Consider the following 24,802-nt stretch of genomic DNA (forward strand, 5'->3'; position numbering starts at 1 on the left):
GCCATGCTCAGGGGCTGCACACTCACTGTCACTTTGGTACACAGAGCCCCTGACTAGGCCCTGCTTACCTCTGTTGTGGTTTTTTAAAGGAAAAACAGCAACAATAAAAAACACCACTAATGATCATATTCAGAGACGACCACTGTTAGCTTTGGTGTGATGAATTTTAAATATCTTTTTTTCCATTGTGTTTTTACATAATGGATCGTATTCCATGTGTGGACTCTTGTTGTATTTTCCTTTGCAGTGTTCACATTATAGTGAAAGCTTTTCCTGTTACTAGAAACCTTTGCAGATGTCACTTTCTAGTGGCTGCCCAGCCCTCCCTGGGCAGTGGGTTGGGCACAAGACGGCAGGCCTGGCACCCTCTGGTCTGCTAGGGCCCTTCCAGCCGTGGTGGGTCCTACCCTTACCTGGCCTGATGCTGAGGGTCCAAGGTGTCAGTGCCTGAGGAGCAGCCAGGAGGGAGGGCCAGCCCTTGCTGAGCCTCTGGTTCCTGTTTCCCAGGTTCTCCAGAGAGCGGGCCTCAAGGGAGGAGTCCTGGGAACGCGGGCGGAGTGAGCGGGGGGCCACCGACTGGAGGCTCGAGAGCACCAATGGAAAGACTGCGTCACGGAGGTCGGAGGAAAAGGAGGCCGGCGAGATCTGAACCCACGCCCAGGCGCTGTAAATAGTCCGATACATGTTTGACACAGCCTAACGTTACCCTTTATATTTGCTGAATACAACTCATCTTTTGTAGTTTACCATTTCTATTGTTTTGGAGCTAGCTGTGAGTTTCTCGAGATGTACAGAGTTGCTCCTGTGTTCTGGGTTATGTCAAGTGGGAATAAATAGCCTGACAGACTGCTTCCTGACGGCCGCGGTGCAGTCTCTCCTGTCCCCGGTGTGCTAGACTTCGCCGTGGCTTCCACAGGTTGGGGGACACACCAGGGGTCATCTGACTTGAGCTTAGAAATGTGACTTACGTTGGACTCCCCTTTGACTTTTGGCATATGATGTGCTGTGCACCTCCAACACCCAGACTGGCTGGGGCCGGATGTGCCCGGCCGTCTGCTCTGTGGGCTCCACATGTCTTTCTGAAGTCTGAGCTGCGCTCTTACCGAGGACTGCCTGTCTGGTTTGTGGTAAGCAGCCTCAGCATGGCACTCGAGCTCAGATGAACTACAGTTCCCCCTCTTGGAGTTACTTAGGGCCAAGAAAGACCCGTGCATAGTATCTGCATGACAGCCACGAGGTCTTCAGAGGGTGGCGTGCTGACTTTGGGGTCAGGTGTGGTTTGACTCACCCTTGGGGGGCCTGGTGGTGTTACCCACTCTCCCTCAGCCCTTTTGCACGTATTGCTAAAGTGAGCCCTTCAGAAAAGTATAACTGGGAGCTCTTTTCTTGTTTTCACTTTTGTGGGGGTATTTTTGGAGGGAGCTTCTGGCTGGGCCAGAACATGCTGGAACATAACCCTGCTCACAGTGGGAGACCACTGGGAAGCCAGGGGTGAGTATCTGTCTGATAGGTGGGTGGAGGTGTGCCCTCCCAGGTGGGAAGTGGATACAAGTTGGCAGAAAGCCTGGGTCGGGGGCGGGGCAGGGGGTGTAAAGGTCTCCTGGGAGGGTAGAGGCAAAGGGGGTGAGGGCTATGGTCATGGGTTCCCGACTCAACGGTGTAGCCTGGCCTGTGACGGTGGGGGCTGGACTGAGCGGGAAGCCGGGGCAGGGCTGCACAGCTCCTCACACCTCCATTCGTCACCTCCGGAAGGGATGTTTTGGGGTTTTGTCCTGTTCTTATTGTCGTGCAGTACACATACGTTTACCACTGTAACCATTTGTGAGTCTACAGTTGAGTGGCAATCACTGTGGTGGCCACTGTCCGTAGAGAGGTGGTTTTGAAGAGGCAGAGGGCAGATGGTGTCCCTGTACTTAGGAGGTCTGGGGTCCCGACAGCCAGAAAGCAGGTGGCGCTGGAGTCAAGACGCCCAGGAGGGCCTGGAGGGCGGCTTCTGCTCCCCTTACACCTGGACGCTCACCAGTCATCCAGGACGAGGCAGTGGGAGCCCTTGCTACCTGGCTCTTCCAGCCTCTGTGCTGGAGGCACCCGCCTGCCCCTGGCACATCACAGGGCCTGAGAGCCTGGTTTCCCTGACCCCTGAGCCTTGGGTTCTCCGTGTTGGCCCAACTCCTGGGCATAGGAGTGCAGCAGACCGGCCGTGGCCCTCTGCTCTGGATGGGCAGAGGAAGAGGTCAGACTGGTGGGGGCAGTGCACAACCCAGGACACCGAGGCTGCTCTGAGGACGCCACAGCGCACCCTGGGTGGGTTCCAGCAGAGGGCCTGGTAGGTGGGTGGAGGACCCAGAGGGTGCTGAGAGGAGGGGACTGGGGCCGGAGGGGGCCACCTACCTGAGCTCCCTCACTCCTTGTTAAAATACTGATGTGGGGAATCACTCATTTAACAGGGAAGAGCAGGGATGGAGGTAGGGAGATGATTGCAATCCTAGCAGAGAGTTGGGTCGGCCCAGCCAATAGGTGCAGATGCTTCCGGGGCCCATGGTGATGGTGGGCCCTAGGCCCCTGGGGTCAACCCCAGGGCTCTGTGGTGCCCTCAGACCCTCCCTGTCACCAAATTCTCAGGGACTCCCACACACACACCATGCTTCTGGCCACTGGCAGGGGTGGGGTGTGGCATGGTGGTAGCACCTTGTGCAGGTTGTGGAGTCTCCTAAGTGCACGGAGGCTGCAGGCTGTTGGGGGGGCAGGGCTGTTTCGGCTGCTCTCCCCTTTCTGGGGATCTCTAGCCAGGCCCAGAGCTACAATCTAGGGAAGGGAGGGCTGGAGGATCTGTGCTGGCTCTGCTGCTGCGTGGGAGCCCATTGCATCCAAGGCAGCTCCCAGGCCCTCGCTGCATCATGTGGATACAGGGATATCCTCCCAGGATGTAGCTGGGTGCTCTTGGTTGGGCCTGGGGGCTGGGGGGCCGTGTCCAGCCATGGTTTGTGTGATTTGGGGAGGGGGTGTGCACAAGCAGTGCCTCTGGTGGGCCCCCTGCCTGGGAATGGGATGGGGGCCACAGTGGGGCTTAGAACCCACACGTGGTCCTGCTCTGGGGAGACTGGGTCAGCTAAGTGGTTTTTGGACTTTATTGCATGTCATTGTCATCTGGAGGACTTGTTAAAACAGGTGGCTTCCCCCACCCCCACCCCCTGCAGACTTTTTCTTGGTCTAGGGAGGGGTCCAAGAATGTAGACTTTATTATTTTTCAGGTAGATTTTTTTGATTGAGATAAATGCTCCTACCATGAAGTTCAACATTTTAACCACTTTAAAGCGTATGGTATAGTGGGTTTTGTATATTCACAATGTTGTGCTGTCTAGTTTATTACTGTGTAGCTGTAGAACATTTTTATCACCCCAAACCCTGTACCCATTAGCAGTTACTCCCCCTTCCCTCTGGCCCCAGCCCTGAACAACCACTAATCTACTTTCTGTCTCTGGAATCACACGATGTGACCTGTGACTAGCACCTCTTACCACTGAGCGTGGTGTTGGAGGGTTCATCCACCCTGTAGCCTGTATTGGTACCAAGAATGTAACAGTTTCCTTGGGCTCCTGGTGCTGCTAGTCCGGAACACACTGAGAGCTGGACTGGGGGCAGCAGGAGGGGTCCCCGACAGCTGGGCCACCAGCTGCAAACCCTCAGTGGCATATCTCTTGGGACATGAACTGAGCTGCTGTCCAACTCCTTAGAGCAGGGCTTCAAGCTCTTGCCACCAGGGCACATGCGGAAAATAACACTTGTTCTGTTTGGACCGGAGGAGAAGAGGGTTGAGTCCTGTCCACAGTTGCTGGCACATTGTATTCCTTTATGTCCACTGCACAGGCCCTAAGCCCGGCCCTCAGACAACCCTTCCTCCTCCCACACCCCTGGGCATGCTCCAGCACAGGAGGCTTTGGTGCCACATGGCCCTGGGCGCGGGGTCACAGGCAACAAAGCTGATGGCTGCTTGAGGACCTACACGTCTGCCACCAAGTGCCAGTGATCCCTGATCGGAGGCGACCCTCCACCCCCTGCCCCGGGGCACCTGGGAGTCCACTGGGAAAGCCCGAGGGGTCCCTGGGGGTCCCTGCGTGTCCTGAGCACCCACAGCTCTCTGGCGCTTTCCGGCCTCTTCTGCTCTTCCGTCTTTCCCTCCCTGGGGCACCTGCTCCCCGCCCTCCATGGCTGGCTCCCTTCCTCGTGTCATCCCCACAGCCTGGCCTGCCTGATTTCCTTGCCCAGTGTCCATGGGGCTGGGGGTGCCCTCCCAAGGAGGTTGTGCGAGGAGCACTGTCCTCACTGTCCAGGAGAGAAGTCGCGAGCGGCCAGCCAAGGTGACTTCCCCCACCTGGATCCCGACCACCTTCATATTTTAATTTTTATTGAGATGTAATGGACAAATGTTACATTTCAGGTGTAATGATTTGATATATGTATATATTGCGACATGATTTTTTTCTTGTGGTGAGAACTTTTAACCTCTACTCAGCAACTTCAAACATATAACACAGTATCATTGTATATATAGTATGATGCTTATAATTACATAATAATGTGATATATTACAATACAGTATTGTATTGTCCCGGGCCTCCTTCTGAAGCTGCTAGTGCCTCCTTTGGAGCCCCACCGAAGTTCAGCCTGCCTGGGAATCCAGGCCAGTCAGCCCCAGGCCAGGCCCAGGCTCTGTACAGAAGAAAGCACAAAACACTTTGTTTAGAGAACGAGGAGCAGGCCCTGCATGTGCACCCAGGTCCAGAGATAGGACATCTCCAGCTCCTGGGAGCCCCCATCTTCCCCCACAATCCCTGTCAGAGGTCTCTGCTCTCTTTGAAAATCACTTACCACGAACAACACACATTTATTGTCCCACCGCTTCTTAGCATCAGGGTTCTCAGAGCTGCAGTCAAGGGGTGTCATCTGAGGCTGTACTGGGGAAGGGTCCTCCCCAGCTCACCTGGTCGTGGCAGCAGTCAGCGGCTTTCCAGCTTTGGCAGGAGGCCCTCCACAGGGTGGCTCAGGGCAGCGGGTGAGGGACAGGGTCTCCTAGCCAGACAGGCAGCACCTCAGTCCTGGGAGTGCCTTCCCATTCCCGCCCCAAATCCTGTGGGTTAAAAACAAGACAAGTGGTGGTGGGGGGGGAGCGTGGGCGAGAGAGACATGGAGACAGCAAGTGCTGGAGAGGGTGTGGGGAACAGTTACCACAGAGCCCAGCAGAGGTCCACTCCTTGAGACACACTTGGGAGAGCTGAAAGAGACTCAGAAATCCTTGTACAAGCGTGTTTATGGTATTCACAGTAGCCAGAAGGTGGAAACAACCCAAATGTAACAGATACAGGGGCAAACAAAACCCAAAATGTCTGTTCCTACAATGAGATATTGCTCGGCCTAAAAGGGACTGGAATTCTGATGCATGTCTAACATGAATGAGCCTTGAAAACCTTATGCTGGGTAACAAGCTGGACACAAAAGACCATGTACTGTATCCATTTCCATGAAAAGTCCAGGATCAGTAAATTCACACAGACAGTAGGTGAGTGACTTTCAGGGGCTGAGGGGGGAGAGGCATGGAGGGTGACTGGTAATGGACACAGGGTTTTCTTTCAGAGGATGAGAAAGTTCTGGAACTAGATAGAGGTGATGATTGCACACCATTGTGAATGTACTAAACACCACTGAATTGTACACTTTAAAATGGTTGAAATGGTAAATGTTATGTGTATTTCACCATATTAAAAATAAAAAGCTTGGGGGAGGGATGGATTGGGAGTTTGGGATTAGTAAATGCAAACTATTATATGTATGTATAACTGAGTCACTGCTGTACACCAGAAACTAACACAACGTTGTAAATCAACTATACTCCAATAAAATAAATTTCAAATAAACAAAAAGCAAAGCCACACTCAAAGGGAGGTGACAACACAGGGGGAGAACACCAAGAGGTGGGGTTACAGGCTCCACTCTAGAGTCTGTCCCCATCATTGTTATTAGTGACGCTTGTTTTTACTCTATTTGTGCCTTTTGTCTGAAAGTCCTTTGTCGGATCTTTATCCTTTGGATTAGTTAAGTCACATAGTCGGTGTAGTTAACAATGTTCTTGGTTTTGTTGACACTGTCTTTTGTGGGGGGCTTTCCATTTGTCATACCCATTCTCTTTCCATTTTTGCCCCTTTTTGGGGGGATTGTTTTATTTTAACAGTGTTTTTCACTCTGTTAGATTGGAAGTCATATGCTCTATTTCTATTCTTTCTATTCTTCCCTTAGAATTTTACAACATGCATACTTGATATGTTGTGGTTGGCTGAATGATAGCCTCCAAATATATAGAGGTCTTAATCCCTGGGACCTGTGAATATTCCTTTATATGGCAAGGGGATTTTGAAGATGTGATTAAGTGAAAGATTTTGAGATGGAGATGATTCTGGATTATCCAGGTAGTCCTAATGCAGTCACAAATGGGAGATGGAGATTTGGCCACCAAAGAAGGCCGGGTGCTCCTGGCTTTAAAGCTGGAGGAAGTGTCCAAGAACCAAGGAATGCAATTCTAGAAGCTGAAAAGATGAGGAGAGGATTTTCCCCCAAAGCCTCTTGAGGGGCATGGCCTGCGGACATCTTGATTTCAGCGTAGAGAAACTGATTTTGGGTGTCTGCTCTCTAGAACTGTAAGAGAATAAACTTGCGTTGTTTTAAGTCACTGAGTTTTTGTTATACCAGCAATAGGAAACTGAGTCTAAAGTTAATGAAGACATTGTTTGCATGACAGATGGTACAAGGACTTAAGAGGACTTGAGGGCTCTGAACCCCTTCTTGCTTAGTATCGGCGGGTGTTTCGCGTCTGTGTAGGGCTTTTTGGTGTTTTTTTTGTTTTCTTAACTCCATAGACATTATAACTACATACAATCAGTGTTTGTATTTACCAGTGTTTTTGTTATTCACTCTTCTTACAGCTCAGACTTCTCCTGAAATATATCCTTCAGTAGAGTCAGGACAGGGTGGGGCAAGTGAGGCACCCGAGGCATGACATTCAGGGAAGAGCTGGGAAGCTACTTCCCTGGTGGTCCAGCGGTTAAGACTCTGAGCTCCTAGTGCAGGGGCCATGGGTTCTATCCTTGGTCAGGGAACTAGATCCTGCATGCCACAACTAAGAGCCTGCGTGCTGCAACGAAGACCCGGTGCAGCCAAATAAATATTAAAAATTTTTAAAAAGGAAGAGCTCCTGCTTGGTGTTGTGCAGGGTCTTACGGTCTTGATAATTGATTCTGACTTAATTTTTAAGTTCACTAATTCTATGACTGTTTTGTTAAGGTTATCCATTGCATTTTTTTTTTTTTTTTTTTTTTTTTTTTTTTTTGCGGTACGCGGGCCTCTCACTGTTGTGGCCTCTCCCGTTACGGAGCACAGGCTCCGGACGCGCAGGCTCAGCGGCCATGGCTCACGGGCCCAGCCGCTCCGATGCATGTGGGATCTTCCCGGACCGGGGCATGAACCCGTGTCCCCTGCATCGGCAGGCGGACTCTCAACCACTGTGCCACCAGGGAAGCCCCATTTTAATTTTTGATGGTTATATTTTTCATTTCTAAAAGTTCTTTTTCATATGTGCTGTGTGACTTATTATATTTTATGGTTCCCTGCAGATATTTGAAATCTTGTCTTTAATTTTCTGAACAAGCAAAGTTGTAATTGAATCTGACACTTCGGCAGGTCCATTCTGCTGACTCATGTATCTGCTGGCTTTCACGTACGGTGTCTTCTTTCCCCCTGTGCCTGGTGAGTTTGCTAGTCCTGGCCCTTTGTGGCCTATGGTGATTTCTTCAAGGGAGGATTTGTTTGCCAGGGGTCGATGAGGGAGTCCAGGATCATTTTACACAAAATTCACAGCCTGGAGATTTTGGTAAGGGGAGGGCCCCTCTGGTGATATGAACTTGGTCTGCAAAGCCACAGGTATCAGCATGTGATTTCAATTTATCAGGGCATTGTTTTCCCTTTTCTGCTGAACATAAGGGTTTTTTTGTTTTTGCTTTTTCTTTTCTTTCTTTCTTGCTCGTTTTTCCTAGTCCCTGTGTTTGGGGAAAGGATACCCAGTGGGGTATCCCTTTAGGGCCCCAGGTTTATGGGGAGGAGTCACCTTTTGGGTACGTCACCTTATACTGGCCCTTTTAACCTATGAGCCTGTAAGGAAAAAAAATCCCAACTCAAGTTTGCTAGTTTCGGCAAGTACATCAGAACCCAGGTGGTATAGGTGCTGTGACATTTCTGAATTCTCACATTTACTTGGTTTTTGGTCTGAAAATTCCTTATCATCTTGCTTGCCCTTTGTGCTGTTGAGAAGATGAAAGGCATCTTATCCAGTATTTTAAATTGTCATAAATAAAGCTGTAGCCTCTTTTCTTGCCAGGTTGGAAATGGCAGCACAGAGCAGGCAAAGCCTTGGAGCATGACAGGGCCCAGAGGCCTGAAGGAAGGGTTGGGTATATTTCGAGGAGAGACTCCCCCCAAGAAAGACAGAAAAAAATGGGCAAAGGCGTCAGGTCCACAGACCTGACAAAGAACAAACACCACCCTGGGAAAGTGGGTGATTCTACAGAGAAGTCAAGATGGAGCAAGCAGCGTTCACCTTCACAAGTAATGAGCTAAATGAGGGCTGCGGGGTGGGGGGTGCAGGCTCTCGCCTCCTGCTCACGAAACTCAGGAGGGCAGTTTTGGAAATTTTATCAAAAAGCCATAGCAATGGGCATACCAGAAATTCCACTTCTATAAAAATCCCCCAAGGAAAATTATGTTTGTGCATAGAATTTTTGCTACAAATGCTCAGGGCAAGGTTTTCTGCAAATTAATTGTGAAAGGGCGAAACACATGCACATAAATGAATAATCACTCATACCGCCATCACTTTCCTTTTCTGGGATTAGATCAGGTATACTGACAGCTGTCTTCTCTGCCTCCCTAGTCCCACGCCCATGAACTGCTGCCATCACTTAGTGTGTGTTGTTTTCAGTTTTCTTGTGATTATGTCAATATGAACCTGGATTTATTCTCTACAGTGACCTGCTGTGTATTTTGTTCCATGAACGTCTTGGCATTGTTCACTGTCTGTGCCCAGAGGCTGACCTCCCTGTGTGCCTCTGCCATAATTTTTTTAAAAATTTACTTTATTGAAGTATAGTTGATTTACATGTTAATTTCTACTATACGACAAAGTGACTTAGTTATGTGTACATATACATTTTTTTCATATTCTTTTCCATTATGGTTTAACAGGATATTGAATGTAATTCCCTGTGCTATGCAGTAGGTCCTTATTGTTTATCCATCCTGTATATAATAGTTTGCATCTACTAACCCCAAACTCCCAATCCATCCCTCCGCCATCCCTGCTTTCCCCTTTGGTAACTATAAGTTTGTTTTCTATGTCTGTGCGTCTGTTTTTCTTTCACAGATAAGTTATTTGTGTCATATTTTCGAATCCACATATAAGTGATATTATATGGCATTTGTCTTTCTCTTTCTGATTTACTTCACTTAGTATAATTTCTAGGTCCATCCAGGTTGCTGCAAATGGCATTATTTCATTTTTTTTTATAGTTGAGTAATATTCCATTGTATATATGTACCACATCATCTTTATCCATTCCTCTGTTGATGGACATTTAGGTTGTTTCCGTGTCTCGGCTGTTGTAAATAGTGCTGCTATGAACACTGGGGTTCATTTATCTTTTTGAATTATAGTATTGTCCAGATATATGCCCAGGAGCGGGATTGCTGGTTCATATGGAAACTCTATTTTTAGTTTTTTTAGGAACCTCTAGACTGTTTTCCACAGTGGCTGCACCAATTTACATTCCCACCAACAGTGTAAGAGGGTTTCCTTTTCTCCACATCCTCTCCAGCATTTTTTATTTATAGGCTTTTTTCCTTTTTTTTTTCTCCGTACCTCGCGGCTCTTGGGATGATCCCCGACCAGGGATTGAACCTGGGCCACAGCAGTGAAAACACTGAGTACTAACCACCTCACCGCCAGGGAATTCCCATGTTATTTTTAGACTTTTTTATAATGGCCATTCTAACTGGTGTGAGGTGATACCTCATTGTAGTTTTGATTTGCATTTCTCTAATTCGAGATTTTGTGTATCTTTTCATGTGCCTGTTGGCCATCTGGCCATCAAAAGAGAAATGTCTTTTTAGGTCTTTTGCCTATTTTTTGATTGGGTTGTTAGTTTTTTTGTTATTGAGTTGTATGAGCTGTTTGTACATTTTGGAAATTAAGCTGTTGTTAGTCACATCATTTGCAAATATTTTTTCCTGGTCCGTAGGTTGTCTTTTCGTTTTGTTTATGGTTTCCTTTGCTGTACAAAAGCTTGTAAGTTTGATTAGGTCCCATTTGTTTATTTTTCCCTTTATTTCTATTGCCTTGGGAGACTGACCTAAGAAAACATTGGCATGATTTATGTCAGAATGTTTTGCCTTTGTTCTCTTCTAGTTTTATGGTGTCATCTACTTCGAGGAGTTTTATGGTGTCATCTACCATAATTTTTAAACTTTTCTCCTATTGATGAATGTGTTGGTTGTGCACCATATTTTTTTCTTATTTTCTTTTTATTTCTCTGCTCTGATAAACAGATCTGCAAAGAACGTCACTGTGCATACATCTTCATGTGTGTGCCTGTTTTCTGCAGGATAAATCCCAGAATCAGGACTGCAGGCCTAGAAAATTTGCACTTTTTGGATTTAAAGGGTACAACCATCATTTGCAGATATTTTCTACCATTCCGTGGGTTGTCTTTTCATTTTGTTTATGGTTTTCTTTGTGAACGCTTTTGAGTTTAATTAGGTCCCATTTGTTTATTTTTGTTTTAATTTCCATTACTCTGGGAGATGGATCGAAAAAGATATTGCTGCAATTTATGTCAGAGTGTTCTGCCTATGTTTTTCTCTAATAGTTTTATAGTATCTAGCCTTACATTTAGGTCTTTAATCCATTTTGAGTTCATTTTTGCATATAGTGTTAGAGAGTGTTCTAACTTCATTCTTTGACGTGTAGCTGTCCAGTTTTCCCAGCACCATTTACTGAAGAGACTGTCTTTTCTCCATTGTATATTCTTGCCTCCTTTGTCATAGATTAGGTGCCCATAGGTAGGTGGGTTTATCTTGGGCTTTCTGTCCTGTTCCATTGATCTATATTTCTTTTTGTGCTGGTACCATACTGTTTTGATGACTCTAGCTTTGTAGGATAGTCTGAAGTCAGGGAGCCTGATTCCTCCAGCTCTGTTTTTCTTTCTCAAGATTGCTTTGGCTATTTGGGGTCTTTAGTGTCTCCATACAAATTTTAAGATTTCTTTGTTCTAGTTCTGTAAAAAATGCCATTGATAATTTGATAGTAGATTGCCTTGGGTAGTGTATTCATTTTGACAGTATTGATTCTTCCAGTCCAAGAACATGATATATCTTTCCATCTGTTTGCGTAGTCTTCGATTTCTTTCATCAGTGTCTTATAGTTTCCAGAGTACAGGTCTTGTCTCCTTAGGTAGGGTCTATTCCTAGGTATTTTATTCTTTTTGATGCGATGGTAAATGGATTGTTTCTTTAATTCTCTTTCTGATCTTTTGTTGTTAGTGTATAGAAATGCAACAGATTTCTGTGTATTAATTTTGTATCCTGCCACTTTACTGAATTCATCGATGAGCTCTAGTAGTTTTCTGGTGGCATCTTTAGGATTTTCTATGTATAGTATCATGTTGCCTGCAAACAATAACAATTTTACTTCTTCTCTTCCAGTTGGGATTCCTTTTATTTCTTTTTCTTCTCTGGTTGCTGTGGCTAGGACTTCCAAAACTATGTTGAATAAAAGTGGTGAGAGTGGACATCTTGCTTGTCTTGTTTCTGATCTTAGAGGAAATGCTTTCAGCTTTTCACTGTTGAGTATGATGTTAGCTGTGGGTTTGTCATAAATGGCCTTTATTATGTTGAGGTGTGTTCCTTCTTTGCCCACTTTCTGGAGAGTTTTTATCATAAATGGGTGTTGAATTTTGTCAAAAGCTTTTTCTGCATCTAGTGAGATGATCATATGATTTTTATTCTTCAGTTTGTTGATGTGGTGTATTATACTGATTGATTTGTGGATACTGAAAAATCCTTGCATCCCTGGGATAAACGCCACTTGATCGTGGTGTATGATCCTTTCAGTGTATTGTTGGATTTGGATTGCGAATATTTTGTTGAGGATTTTTGCATCTATGTTCATCAGTGATATTGGCCTGTAATTTTCTTTTTTTGTGGTATCTTTGTCTGGTTTTCATATTAGGATGATGGTGGCCTCATAGAATGAGTTGGGGAGTATTTACACCGACAAAGGATTAGTCTTCTAATTTACAAACAGCTCATGTGGTTCAATATCATAAAAACAAAACAACCCGGGCTTCCCTGGTGGCGCAGTGGTTGAGAGTCCGCCTGCCGATGCAGGGGGCACAGGTTCGTGCCCGGGTCCGGGAAGATCCCACATGCCATGGAGCGGCTGGGCCTGTGAGCCATGGCCACTGAGCCTGCGCGTCCGGAGCCTGTGCTCCACAATGGGAAAGGCCACAACAGTGAGAGGCCCATGTACCGCAAAAAAAAAAAAAAAAAAAAATCAAAAAATTGACAGAAGACCTAAATAGACATTTCTCTTGGCCATACAGATGGCCAAGAGGCACATGAAAAGGTGTTCAAAATCGCTAATTATTGTAGAAATGCAAATGAAAACTACAATGAGATATCACTTCACACCAGTCAGAATGGCCATCACCAAAAAATCTACAAACAATAAATCCTGGAGAGGGTGTGGAGAGAAGGGAACTTTACACTGTTGGTGGGAATGTAAGATGGTGCAGCCGCTATGGAGGTTCCTTGAAAAACTAAAAGTAGAGCTACCATATGATCCAGCAGTCCCACTCCTGGGCATATATCTGGAGAAACACTTGGTTCGAAAGTATACATGTACCCCAGTGTTCATAGTAGCACAATTCACAATAGCCAAGACACGGAAGCATCCTAAATGTCCATCAAAAGATGAATGGTTAAAGAAGATGTGGTACCTATATACAATGGAATATTACTCAGCCATTAAAAAGAATGAAATAATGCCATTAGCAACAACATGGATGGACCTGGAGATTATCGTACTAAGTGAGGTAAATCAGACAGAGAAAGACAAATGTCATATGATATCGCTTATGTGCGGAATCTTAAAATGATACAAATAAACTTACAAAACAGAAGCAGACTCACAGACTTAGAGAACATGGTTACCAGTGGTAAGGTTGGTGGTGGGGGGATAGATAGGGAGTTTGGGATTGACATGTACACACTGCTATATTTAAAATAGATAACCAGGACTTCCCTAGTGGTGCAGTGGTTAAGACTTTGTCTTCCAATGCAGGGGGTGTGGATTCGACGCCTGGTCAGGGACCTAAGATCCCACATGCCTCGTGGCCAAAAAACCAAAACATAAAACAGATGCAATATTGTAACAAATTCAAAAAAGACTAAAAAAATGGTCCACATTAGAAAAAAAAAAAAAAAGAATCCACCTGCCATTGCAGGGGACACGGCATCGATCCCTGGTCCGGGAAGATCCCACATGCCGTGGAGCAACTAAGCCCGTGTGCCACAACTACTGAGCCTGCGCTCCAGAGCCCGAGTGCCACAAATACTGAAGCCTGCACACCTAGAGCCCGTGCTCCACAACAGGAGAAGCCACCACAATGAGAAGCCCGTGCACTGCAGCGAAGAGTAGCCCCTGCTTGCCACAACTAGAGAAAGCCCGTGCACAGCAAAAACCCAATACAGCCAAAAATAAATAAATAAATATAGATAGATAACCAAGAAGGGCCTACCAAAATATGTATATATATATGTAGTTGTGAGGCAAATTTGGTTATATTAATGAGTTCTGTAGATGAACAGAGGTTGATTTGGTCATTGGAACATCCTGATGATGGGTGAATTTTGAGATTGTCTTTCCCTCTTATTCCAGAATAACTTTTTGTGATAATGATGAATTATATACTGATTTTTTTTTTTTTTTTCTGTGTCAGGTCTTAGTTGCGGCACACAGGATCTTCATTGAGGCATGCGGGATCTTTCATTGTAGCGCACAGGCTTCTCTCTAGTGCTGTGAGGGTTTTCTCTAATTGAGGCGCGCGCGAGCTCGGTAGTTGCAGTGTGTGGACTTAGTTGCCCCATGGCATGTGGGATCTTAGTTCCCTGCCCAGGGATCAAACCTGCGTCCCCTGCATTGGAAGGTGGATTCTTTACCACTGAACCACCAGGGAAGTGCCTATATACTGATATTTGATGTAGATTTATTCCTAGGTAAAGAAATAAAAGAAATTTAACATATTTTTTGTAAATTTATTATTTTTTATTTTATTTTTGGCTGTGTTGGATCTTTGTTGCTGCACGCGGGCTTTCTCTAGTTGTGGTGAGTGGGGGCTACTCTCTGTTGCAGTGTGCGGGTTTTTCATTGCGGTGGCTTCTCTTTTTTGTGGGGCATGAACTCTAGGCACATGGCCTTCAGTAGTGGCACATGGGTTCAACAGTTATGGCTCGCGGCCTCTAGAGCACAGGCTCAGTAGTTGTGGCACATGGGCTTAGTTGCTCTGCAGCATGTGTGATCTTCCCAGACCAGGGCTTGAACCAGTGTCCCCTGCATTGGCAGTCGGATTCTTAACCACTGTGCCACCAGGGAAGTCCAAAAGAAATTTAATATTTTTAAAAAAATAAATAAAGGATACAGCCCGCAGTGTGCTGGAACCTGCTTGTATTGGCTCAGGTTAAGTTGTAGGAATTTTGAGAGCTTGTTGTTAAACACAACCACTATTAAAAATTAAGTTATAGTAATTTACAACTAAATAGGTCATGTGAAAAACAGGTAATAAATACTGAAAGCCAATTACTTCCTAATTATGTCACTACAGTTTACTATCATCTATGTTTACATCTTTTGTATCTGGACAGTGGAAATATGACACAATGGCAGCTACTATACATCTCTTCCCTTTTTTTTAAAGGTGAAACCGAATCACTCCTTTTTTTTTTTTGCCAAGCCATGCAGCATGCGAGATCTTAGTTCCTTGACCAGGGATTGAACCGGCACCCCGCTGCAGTGGAAGCACAGAGTCTTAACCACTGGTCCGCCAGGGAAGTCCCTATATATCTCTTCCTAATTTCCCATTCAGTGATAACCTGTTTGATAGCCTGAATCAACCATGATGGCAGTAGTTACATCACGGAAATTGGCCTATGCTACAAATCAGTTCCCATTCCGTTCTTCCTGAGTGCCAGTTATTTAAATATTTACCAGCCCACAACTGAATTACCCTCCCAAAAGGTTATACTAAAACTTCCACCAGGAGTGTATTTGATCTTGCCTTTTTAAATATTTCCATGACAGGTGTCTTGTTAATGAGCATTTTAATTTGCATGTCTTTATGTATCTTTTTTGTTGTTGTTGTTGTTGTTTTTTTAATTTTTCGGTACGCGGGCCTCTCACTGCTGTGGCCTCTCCCGTTGCGGAGCACAGGCTCCGGACGCGCAGGCTCAGCGGCCATGGTTCACGGGCCCAGCCGCTCCGCGGCATGTGGGATCTTCCCGGATCGGGGCACGAACCCCCGTCCCCTGCATCGGCAGGCGGACTCTCAACCACTGTGCCACCAGGGAAGCCCTCTTTATGTATCTTTGCAAATGTCTCTTGGTCATTGGTATACTATGAGTTGCCTGTTTGTCCTTTGGCTTATTTTTCTATTGGGTTGACTGGTGTTTAAAAAAAAAAAAAGTAGAGGGCATGGGAAAGAAGAATTTGGGTCTTGTAAAGAAAAAAATAATAACCCTTTGCTATTTGTGGCAAATATTTTTCTCCCAGTTCCTCTTTTAACTCTGTTTATGGTGTCTTTTCCTCCCATACCAGGTTTTTGCTCTTTATATCATCCAGTGTGTTGATTTTTTCCAGTGACACTTTGAGGATACCATTTCTTAAGAAAATCTCTCCAAGGAACTTCCCTGGTGGTCCAGTGGTTAAGACTCTGCTCTTCCACTGCAGGAAGCATGAGTTCGATCCCTGGTTGAGGAACTAATATCCCACATGCTGCACTGCACGGCCAAAAGAAAAAAAAGAAAATCTCTGCAAATGTGCCCAGAAGGACCTGGAAGACTTACATTACATGCTACCTTGTCACATGTCTCTGTGGGGCTGTTCTGCCTGTGGGTGTTTGCACCTGTGTGTGTGTGTGGTATGTCTATTCCCTTTTTATTTTTTTTTAAATTAATTAAGTTTTTGCTGTGTTGGGTCTTCCTTGCTGCACACGGGCTTTCTCTAGTTGCAGTGAGCAGGGGCTACTCTTCGTTGCAGTGCGCGGGCTTCTCATTGTGGCGGCTTCTCGTTGCGGAGCATGGGCTCTAGGTGTGCGGGCTTCAGTAGTTGTGGCACGTGGACTCAGTAGTTGTGGTTCGTGGGCTCTAGCGCGCAGGCTCAGTAGTTGTGGCGCACGGGCTTAGTTGCTCTGAGGCATGTGGGATCTTCCCAGACCTGGGCTCGAACAACCCGTGTCCCCTGCATTGGCAGGTGGATTCTTAATCACTTTGCTGCCAGGAAAGCCCTCTATTCCCTTCTTATCCACTGTTTCACTTTCCATGCTTTCAGTTATCCACAGTCCACCCAAGTCCAAAAATGTTAAATGGAAAATTCCAGAAATAAACAATTCATAAGTTTTAAAATGTGCATTCTAGTATTGTGAAGAAATCTCCGGGTGTCGCACTACGTCTCGCCTGGGATGTGAACCATCCCTTTGTCCGGTGTGTACCACCCATTTGTCACTGAATAGCCCTCTCTGTTATCAGATGGACTGTCCCAGCATCTCAGTGCTTGTGTTCAAAGTGACCCTTATTTTACTTAATAATGGCCTCAAAGCACAAGAGGAGTGATGTGCCAAAGAGAAGACCTCAAGTGCTTCCTTTAAATGAAAAGCTAGGGCTTCCCTGGTGGCGCAGTGGTTAAGAATCTGCCTGCCAATGCTGGGGACACGGGTTCTAGCCCTGGGCGGGGAAGATCCCACATGCTGCAGAGCAGCTAAGCCTGTGCACGCTACAGCTACTGAGCCTGCGCGCCACAACTACTGAAGCCCGCATGCTTAGAGCCTGTGCTCCACAACAAGAGAAGCCACCGCAGTGAGAAGCCTGTGTAACGCAACGAAGAGTAGCCCCCGCTCTCTGCAACTAGAGAAAGCCCGCACACAGCAACAAAGAGCCAACACAGCCAAAAATTAACTTTTTTATAAAAGCTAAAAGTTCCAGACAATAAGGAAAGAAAAAAATCGTATGTTGAAGTTGCTAAGATCTATGGTAAGAACGAATCTTCTATCTGTGAAATTGTGAAGAAGGAAAAAAATTCATGCTGTTTTGCTGTCGCACTTCAAACTGCAAAAGTTACAGCCGCAGTGCGTGGTAACTGCTCTGGTATTGAGATGGGAAAGGTATCAAATTTGCACGGCAAGATATTTTGAAAGAGAGACCACATTCACATAGCTTTTATTACAGTACATTGTTATCGTTGTCTTATTAGTTATTGCTGTTACTCTCTTACTGTACCTAATTATAAATTAAATTTACTATAGGTGTGTACATATGGGACAAAACATAGCATGCTTCGGGTTCAGTACTGAGGTTTCAGGCATCCACTGGGGGTCTTGGAATATATCCCTCAGGATAAGAGGGGGCTTCCATCTGTGCATGTCACACAGGTACTCTTGGATGGGACTCCCATGCCCTCCATTGTTCACACAGTTACCCCATGTGTCAAGTGGGGAGTGAAGGAATAATGGATGTGCTGAGCCCACTGGGATACACAGGCAGGTGCAGCAAGTGGAGTAGTTCTCCGAATTTTTTAAAGGAAGACGCTCTAAGATCTGCTTCCTGAGAAGTGTGGCATGTGGGCAGGGCTCTCTGCCGGCTCCCTGGTCCGCCCTGTCCGCTGCAGCAGGAGCCACCTCCTTCCACCAGGTCCAGAGTCTGGCAAAGGTGCCTTTGACCCCAAGCCTACCGGTTACCCAAAGTCCCCAGCACGTTCCGGAGGCGCAGTTACGGTCCGCGCCAGCAGGGGCGCCGGTCCCTAATTTTCTCCCAGGCTGTGCCGCGCGCTTCTAGGTGGATCTGAGGTGTCCGAAGTGGGCAGCCCGGAGGAGGGTCCGGCCTCGCCAGCTTGCGACCATGATCGCCACCTGCCACCCCTTCCCGAGTGGCCGAAGCCCCGGGTCTGCACCGCTAAGTGGTCGCGCCCAAGGGCATGGCTAGTCGGGGTTTACCACTTGGGATTTGGGACCCGCTGTCTAGACTTGCCTCAAGCTGCCGGGGTTCGGGGGGCGTCCTGCTGGGATCTGACAATTGGTAGTGTGAGACTCAGGCTTCCTCAGACCCCTACTTCATTTAGGAGGGGCGCCCCCGCCCCCTGTCAGGCCCAGGGCGCGCTCCCCTAGAGAGAACACTCGCGCACCTGAGGCTTTGTCCGCGGACTTTACTCAAACACGAGCCCCACGCGACCACCCTTTCAATTTAGTGACAGTTGGGGGCCAGCGCCGAGATCACGTGGCTCAGAAACTTGTTGAGGGAGGCCTGCAGGGAGGGGCTGAAGTCTCCGGGGTAGTGCCGGGCGAGGGTCACCAGCAGGCAGTGGACCAGCAGCTGCGGAGAGGGAGTCGTTTCCACGCGGGTGCACCCCCCTTCCCTGACGGGAGCCCCCTCCCCCGGCGACAGGGGTCAGGCCCCGCCGGCGAGCTCACCTGGAAGTTGACGGGGTCCACGCGCAGCTTATGCGCGTGCAGCTCACGCAGAGCCGACAGGGCGCTGGGCAGGTCCTCCAGGTGGTCCACGGCGAGGGTCAGCGCGTCGGCCACTTTCTGGCCGTGCGCTCTGACCTGGGCGGAACCGGGGCTCAGGTCCAGGTGGAGGAAGTAGGTCTTGGTGGAAGGGAAGGCCAGGAAGGTCCTGCAGGAGGAACGGCGAGTCAGGCTGGGGAGGAAGGAGGACGCTTTCCCGAGCGGGCTGAAGGCAGGGGAGCCCGGGGCCTGTGCGCACCTTTCCAGGGCCTCGGTCGTGTAGATGCCGACGTTACTACCCAGCTTCAGCCACAGCGCGCGCACCGCAGCCCGGTCCGCCGCCTCCAGCACCATCGTGGAGCCCGCCCGGCCGCGCGCTCGGAGCCTTGAAGCCCGGGTTGCGCCTGCGCGTATCGGCCCGCGGTCCCCTTGGCCTCCTGGGTTCGCCGTGCCTCTGGTCGCAGAATCTGGCCCCAGGGGCCCGGAGCGCTCCACGGAGCGTCTGCTTCGACCTGGGGCCTTCCTAATTGCCCTGGACCCTGAGGCCCGTATTTTTGAAGGTTTACTCTATGGAAACTAATATTTAGTATGTATCATTAATATTAGGTTGCCCTGAATTTTAGCGTGGATTTTGGCATTGAACGTCAGCTTATTCTACCTCCCTCCCGAGTCTATTATGACACCTTTCTGAGTCTATTTTCTCATTTATGGTATATAAGGAAGGTAACAATTTCTTCTTTCCAAGGTTGTACCTGGTTCATAACAGACGCCCCTTTCTGACAATGAGCATTTATAATGGGTGCCTAGGATATATCCCAAAATAATAGCTAATACCTATGCAGCACTCATGCTGTGCCAGGCATCACTATACATCCTTTTGTTTCTTTAAATTGCGTTGAAATTCATGTAACATAAAATTTACTGTCTTAGCTATTTTAAGGTGTCCAATTCAGTGTCTTTAATTACATTCAGAGTGCGTGCAGCCATCACCACTGTCCAGTTCCAGAACGTTTTCATCGTCCCAAATAGAAACTCTGTCCCCATTAGCCATCAGTCCATAACCCCTGCTCTCCAGCCCCTGGCCATTACCAGTCTTTCTGTCTGTGCATTTGCGTATTCTGGACATTTCATGTGAATAGAATCATGCAATATATGGTCTTTTGTGTCTGGTTTCTTTCACTTAGTATGTTTCCGAGGTTTATCCATGTTGTAGCATGTACTGACATTTTGTTGCTTTTTATGGATGGATAACATTCCATTTTATGGATAGATCACATTTTGTTTGTCCACTCATCTGTTGATGAACATCTGGGTTGTTTCCACTTTTAGCCCAGGCCCTCATTTTTCCTAATAATAAAATAAGGAAGACTGCCTCTTACAGAGCTCATACTGTGCCACCAGCTGTGCTAAAAGCATGACACACTGAGTCAGGGAAACTGCCATCACATTTTCTGAGGATGACACTTGGGCCCAGGGAAGAAAGGACACTGCTCTCAGTCGGGGGCTCAGGGCTGGACAACTACCAGGACTGGGCACTAGGGGCATTCTCCATGGGACGGAAGCACATCGGAGTGCAGGCGCCCACACCCCCACCCCCACCCCCCGGGCTCTCTTCTCCACTGCTGCACTGGGGTGAGTCAGTGGGCCTCAGGGTGATGCAGTGGATCCTGAGCTGGGCCCCCCAAATCAGTCCTTTAGACCCTGTGAGTGTCCTGGGGGGTGTACCAGGTGAAAGGGGCATATCCAGGAAATTGCCTGGCTCTGCAATGGCACTGCTCACCCCAATTTCCTCTAGACTGTGCATGTACTTGGGAGGCACTTGATGGGGAGGGGGTACTCAGTGAGCCTCTGAAGAAGTGTGATCTCTGTGTTCTCCCCACCACCCAACTCTGGGAAGAGCCCTGGGAGAGCTCCAAGGTCCTAGGCTGGAGGTCCACCAACTCTCAGCACAACTGTGTGCCATAAAATGTGAAGACAGGAGACAGACCCATTATTTGAGCAAACCCGTGATGAATATGCAAGTCTCTGGAAGTAATTCGGTAAAGGGCGGATGTACTCAGCAAGTCACTCCAGGGTGAGGGTGACGCCTGCCCAGAGAATCCCAGACAGTGGCAGTGGGACCGGCTCCGCCCCTCTTCTGTACTGTTTTCCCCTTCCCTCTCTTCACCTGCCTCGGAGAGTTGCTTGGTCCAAGGCAAAGAGAGCCACCCCGACCCCTGGCACGGTTCGTGGACACAAAGAACCGAGGCTACAGAGGCTGCAGCCCACTCAGACTTTATTCAAAGATCGGGAAGTGAGGGCGCCCAGAGCGCCAGAGGGCCCCAGGCCAGGGTAGGAATCGCGGAGGCTCCAGCTTAACGGTATTTGGAGGTCAGCACGGTGCTCACACTGGCCAAGAACTTGTCCAGGGAGGCATGGACCGAGGGCGTGAAATCGGCGGGGAGGTGGAGAGCCAGGGTCACCAGCAGGCAGTGGCTCAGGAGCTGCGGAGAGAGGGGGTGTCAGGGGCCGCGGGGTTGGGGGAGTGCCGCCGTGCTCCACCTCTGGAACCCCACCGCACTCTCTGCCTTGCTAGCTCAGATCTCTCCCGGCCCGGCCCGCGAGCTCACCTTGAAGTTGACCGGGTCCACACGCAGCTTGTGGGCGTGCAGGTCGCTCAGCTCAGACAAGGCATCGGGCAGGTTGTCTATGTGGCCCACGGCTTTGGTCAGTGCGTCGGCCACCTTCTTGCCATGCCCCTTGATCTGGGCGGAGCCGTGTCCCAGGTCGAAGTGGGAGAAGTAGGTCTTGGTGCTGGGGAAGCTTATGAACATCCTGAGTGGAGAAGAGACGGGAGAGCCGGGCTTAGGCCGGTCGGCCCAGGACCAGGATGCGACGGGGCGACCGGCCCCAGTCCCAGCCGGGCAGGTGGGCTGCTCACCTCTCCAGGGCCTCTGCGCCATATTCTGCACTGTGGTTGCCAATCTTAGCCCAGGTGCCCTTGACGTTGGTCTTGTCGGCGGGAGACAGCACCATGGTGGGTTCTCTCTGAGTCTGGGTCAGGACCAGAAGCGTGCAGGGCTGGGAGTGCGCCAGCCTTTATGCCTGGGGCGCGAGGGGCACGCCCGATCGCGGGCGCGCTCATTGGCTGGCGCGGGGCCGGGATGCGCCTACGGACCTGGACAGCAGGGGGCGCGCGGCGCAATGTCTGCGCCTGGCTGGGCGGTGCGTGCTTCGCTCCCAGTTTGGGGAGGGACCTGGAGATTCTGGCCAGGGTATTCGCCCTCCCACCGGCTGCTTCCCGCCCGCTGCGTCCACCTTCCCCGGAAGTGCTATCGTGGTCCCAGCTGGCGGGGGCCGGTTTGTGGAGCGGGGTGGATGTCCGCTCCTCCACCCTTTAGAACCCCTGAGGGATGGAAGAAGGGAGTAGGTCAGCCCGTCCCACCCACCCTGGACCTAGGCTTGGCACACACTAGGCATTTTAAATTTGGGCAGAATCAGTGAATGAATGGGCGATTCGGTGCGTCTAGTTCAGGCCAGAGACGGATGCACACAAGACGTGTGCGCATCGCTGACATGTCCTCAACAAATGTCTACTGGAATCCCTCCGGCTGGGGGGCTCCGGGTTCAAGTTTCTTCTTCCAGGGTGGTAGTTGCTGCACCCCAGCCTTTTTTTGGGGGGGGCGGGTGAGCCGCGGGGCATGCGGGATCTTAGTCCCTCGACCAGGGATCGAATCCGTGCACCCTGCACTGGAAGTGCGGCGTCTTAACCACTGAACCGCCAGGGAAGTCCCCACCCCGGCCCTTTTAAGGCAAGATTTGAGGAACATTTCTCAGCTGATGTCTTACATTCACAATATGGGAAGACCTCCCACAAAGATATAAGGAAAAGACAAATGACTTATGAGAACGATTGACAGAGGATTTTAACAGGAAATTAATGGAAATATCAAAATGACCAACAAATATATGAAGTGAGACAGAGCTGAATGAATTGGCCAGAAGACAGGTAGAGGAGACACAGTTCAGTGAGAAGAGCAGGTTGAAGAAAAATATGCCTAAGGTAGAATGGTATTTTTGACCAAAAAAAAAAAAAAAAAAGGACAGTTGTAGATGTAGCTGTGTCCCCTCAGCACAGGATAGGAGCCAGTGGGGTCAGTCCCAAACTGTGAGCCTTGGCTCTTTCTGCGGGGGTTAGGTGGACAGGACAGAGGGATTCTCTCTCTCCTTTGAATCACACAAAAAGGGTGTGTGTGTGTGTGTGTGAAAAAAAACATGGGTGGATTTTAATTTAATTCTTCAGTGTTTTTCTATATTTAAATGAAAGCAAATTGGGCTGTGGGGCAGAGGAAGAGTGTGTGGTGGAGAGGGGGAAGCCACTCCCCAGCTGTTCGAAGAGGTCCTTGTCCAGAAAGAAAGTGGTGAGCAGGGGCCCCACCACCCTCCCCAAACTTTTATCCAGCGCTGGGCGTTGCCCTGAAGATGGGGGCTTGGCTGGAGTTGCTGATAGGGTCCCTAAGGGCTACGGGGTGGGTGGGGTGTGCAAGGTTCCAGCGTGGAGTCCAGGGCACTGGCGCGCGGGACGGGGGCCTTTGTGAAGGTTGCTCACAGCACCAAGGCAGAACTGCCGGGAGACCCCACAAAAAGCCTGTTTGTGTGGTTTGTTGTTTGGATCTAACTGTATCTTTTTTTTTTTTGCGGTACGCGGGCCTCTTACCGCTGTGGCCTCTCCTGTTGCGGAGCACAGGCTCTGGACGCGCAGGCCCAGCGACCATGGCCCACGGGCCCAGCCGCTCCACGGCATGTGGGATCCTCCCGCACAAGGGCACGAACCCGCGTCCCCTGCATCGGCAGGCGGATTCCCAACCACTGCGCCACCAGGGAAGCCCCTAACTGTATCTTTAAGGGGAATCAGAGAAACTGCAAAACAGGGTGCCATTTTAGGACTACCCACCTCGGGCAGAGCCCTTGCAAGTCAGAGCTTGGTTCAGCAGATTCTGGGAGGCCTCAGCCTTAGCTCCCATCCCTCCTCAGCCCTCCCATTCCTCGTTGCTGGGAACCACCCCGACCCCGGCACGGTTTGTGGACACAGAGAAATGAGGCTACAGAGGCTGCAGCCCACTCAGACTTTATTCAAAGATCGGGAAGTGAGGGAGCCCAGAGCGTCAGAGGGCCCCAGGCCAGGGTAGGAATCGCGGAGGCTCCAGCTTAACGGTATTTGGAGGTCAGCACGGTGCTCACACTGGCCAAGAACTTGTCCAGGGAGGCATGGACCGAGGGCGTGAAATCGGCGGGGAGGTGGAGAGCCAGGGTCACCAGCAGGCAGTGGCTCAGGAGCTGCGGAGAGAGGGGGTGTCAGGGGCCGCGGGGTTGGGGGAGTGCCGCCGTGCTCCACCTCTGGAACCCCACCGAACTCTCTGCCTTGCTAGCTCAGATCTCTCCCGGCCCGGCCCGCGAGCTCACCTTGAAGTTGACCGGGTCCACACGCAGCTTGTGGGCGTGCAGGTCGCTCAGCTCAGACAAGGCATCGGGCAGGTTGTCTATGTGGCCCACGGCTTTGGTCAGTGCGTCGGCCACCTTCTTGCCATGCCCCTTGATCTGGGCGGAGCCGTGTCCCAGGTCGAAGTGGGAGAAGTAGGTCTTGGTGCTGGGGAAGCTTATGAACATCCTGAGTGGAGAAGAGACGGGAGAGCCGGGCTTAGGCCGGTCGGCCCAGGACCAGGATGCGACGGGGCGACCGGCCCCAGTCCCAGCCGGGCAGGTGGGCTGCTCACCTCTCCAGGGCCTCTGCGCCATATTCTGCACTGTGGTTGCCAATCTTAGCCCAGGTGCCCTTGACGTTGGTCTTGTCGGCGGGAGACAGCACCATGGTGAGTTCTCTTTGAGTCTGGGTCAGGACCAGAAGCGTGCAGGGCTGGGAGTGCGCGAGCCTTTATGCCTGGGGTGCGAGGGGCACG

At 49.4% G+C, this 24,802-nt stretch overlaps 4 protein-coding genes across 6 annotated transcripts in view; 1 reads left to right on the top strand and 3 right to left on the bottom strand.

The window, feature by feature from the left end:
* Nucleotides 1-24,515, top strand: part of LUC7L (LUC7 like) — a 53,962-nt gene extending 29,447 nt beyond the window's left edge. For all 3 annotated transcript variants that reach the window (XM_022594301.3, XM_022594300.2, XM_089896476.1), the window contains one exon: nt 508-24,515. In XM_022594301.3, coding sequence (XP_022450009.1) covers nt 508-649 — 142 coding nt within the window. In that variant the 3' untranslated portion in view covers nt 650-24,515. The remainder of the gene's footprint in view (nt 1-507) is intronic.
* On the bottom strand, nt 18,550-19,283 carry HBQ1 (hemoglobin subunit theta 1). Its single transcript, XM_022594104.3, has 3 exons — nt 19,126-19,283; nt 18,831-19,035; nt 18,550-18,732 (listed from the first exon to the last, which is right to left on the bottom strand). The coding sequence occupies exons 1-3, from the start codon at nt 19,218-19,220 to the stop codon at nt 18,604-18,606; spliced, it is 429 nt and encodes a 142-aa protein (XP_022449812.1). The 5' UTR covers nt 19,221-19,283; the 3' UTR covers nt 18,550-18,603.
* On the bottom strand, nt 21,125-21,920 carry LOC111185089 (hemoglobin subunit alpha). Its single transcript, XM_022594298.2, has 3 exons — nt 21,787-21,920; nt 21,476-21,680; nt 21,125-21,349 (listed from the first exon to the last, which is right to left on the bottom strand). Exons 1-3 carry the CDS (start codon nt 21,879-21,881, stop codon nt 21,221-21,223), a joined length of 429 nt encoding a protein of 142 aa, XP_022450006.1. The 5' UTR covers nt 21,882-21,920; the 3' UTR covers nt 21,125-21,220.
* On the bottom strand, nt 23,958-24,750 carry LOC111185086 (hemoglobin subunit alpha). Its single transcript, XM_022594295.2, has 3 exons — nt 24,620-24,750; nt 24,309-24,513; nt 23,958-24,182 (listed from the first exon to the last, which is right to left on the bottom strand). The coding sequence occupies exons 1-3, from the start codon at nt 24,712-24,714 to the stop codon at nt 24,054-24,056; spliced, it is 429 nt and encodes a 142-aa protein (XP_022450003.1). The 5' UTR covers nt 24,715-24,750; the 3' UTR covers nt 23,958-24,053.
* Nucleotides 24,751-24,802: the final 52 nt, after the last annotated feature.

This window comes from Delphinapterus leucas, chromosome 15, assembly GCF_059928025.1.
Source record: "Delphinapterus leucas isolate spDelLeu-1000000601 "Yukka" chromosome 15, BTC_Dleu_Yukka2, whole genome shotgun sequence".
Classification (NCBI taxonomy): domain Eukaryota; kingdom Metazoa; phylum Chordata; class Mammalia; order Artiodactyla; family Monodontidae; genus Delphinapterus; species Delphinapterus leucas.

What these genes read in the sequence shown, in the direction of transcription:
- HBQ1 (XM_022594104.3), bottom strand. Translation starts at nt 19,220, where the DNA reads ATGGTGCTGGAGGCGGCGGACCGGGCTGCGGTGCGCGCGCTGTGGCTG. An exon ending in ACGACCGAGGCCCTGGAAAG is followed by an intron (nt 19,036 to 19,125) that starts GTGCGCACAGGC and finishes TTCCTCCTGCAG; the next exon opens with GACCTTCCTGGCCTTCCCTT. An exon ending in TGGACCCCGTCAACTTCCAG is followed by an intron (nt 18,733 to 18,830) that starts GTGAGCTCGCCG and finishes CCCTCTCCGCAG; the next exon opens with CTGCTGGTCCACTGCCTGCT.
- LOC111185089 (XM_022594298.2), bottom strand. Translation starts at nt 21,881, where the DNA reads ATGGTGCTGTCTCCCGCCGACAAGACCAACGTCAAGGGCACCTGGGCT. An exon ending in GGCGCAGAGGCCCTGGAGAG is followed by an intron (nt 21,681 to 21,786) that starts GTGAGCAGCCCA and finishes TTCTCCACTCAG; the next exon opens with GATGTTCATAAGCTTCCCCA. An exon ending in TGGACCCGGTCAACTTCAAG is followed by an intron (nt 21,350 to 21,475) that starts GTGAGCTCGCGG and finishes CTCTCTCCGCAG; the next exon opens with CTCCTGAGCCACTGCCTGCT.
- LOC111185086 (XM_022594295.2), bottom strand. Translation starts at nt 24,714, where the DNA reads ATGGTGCTGTCTCCCGCCGACAAGACCAACGTCAAGGGCACCTGGGCT. An exon ending in GGCGCAGAGGCCCTGGAGAG is followed by an intron (nt 24,514 to 24,619) that starts GTGAGCAGCCCA and finishes TTCTCCACTCAG; the next exon opens with GATGTTCATAAGCTTCCCCA. An exon ending in TGGACCCGGTCAACTTCAAG is followed by an intron (nt 24,183 to 24,308) that starts GTGAGCTCGCGG and finishes CTCTCTCCGCAG; the next exon opens with CTCCTGAGCCACTGCCTGCT.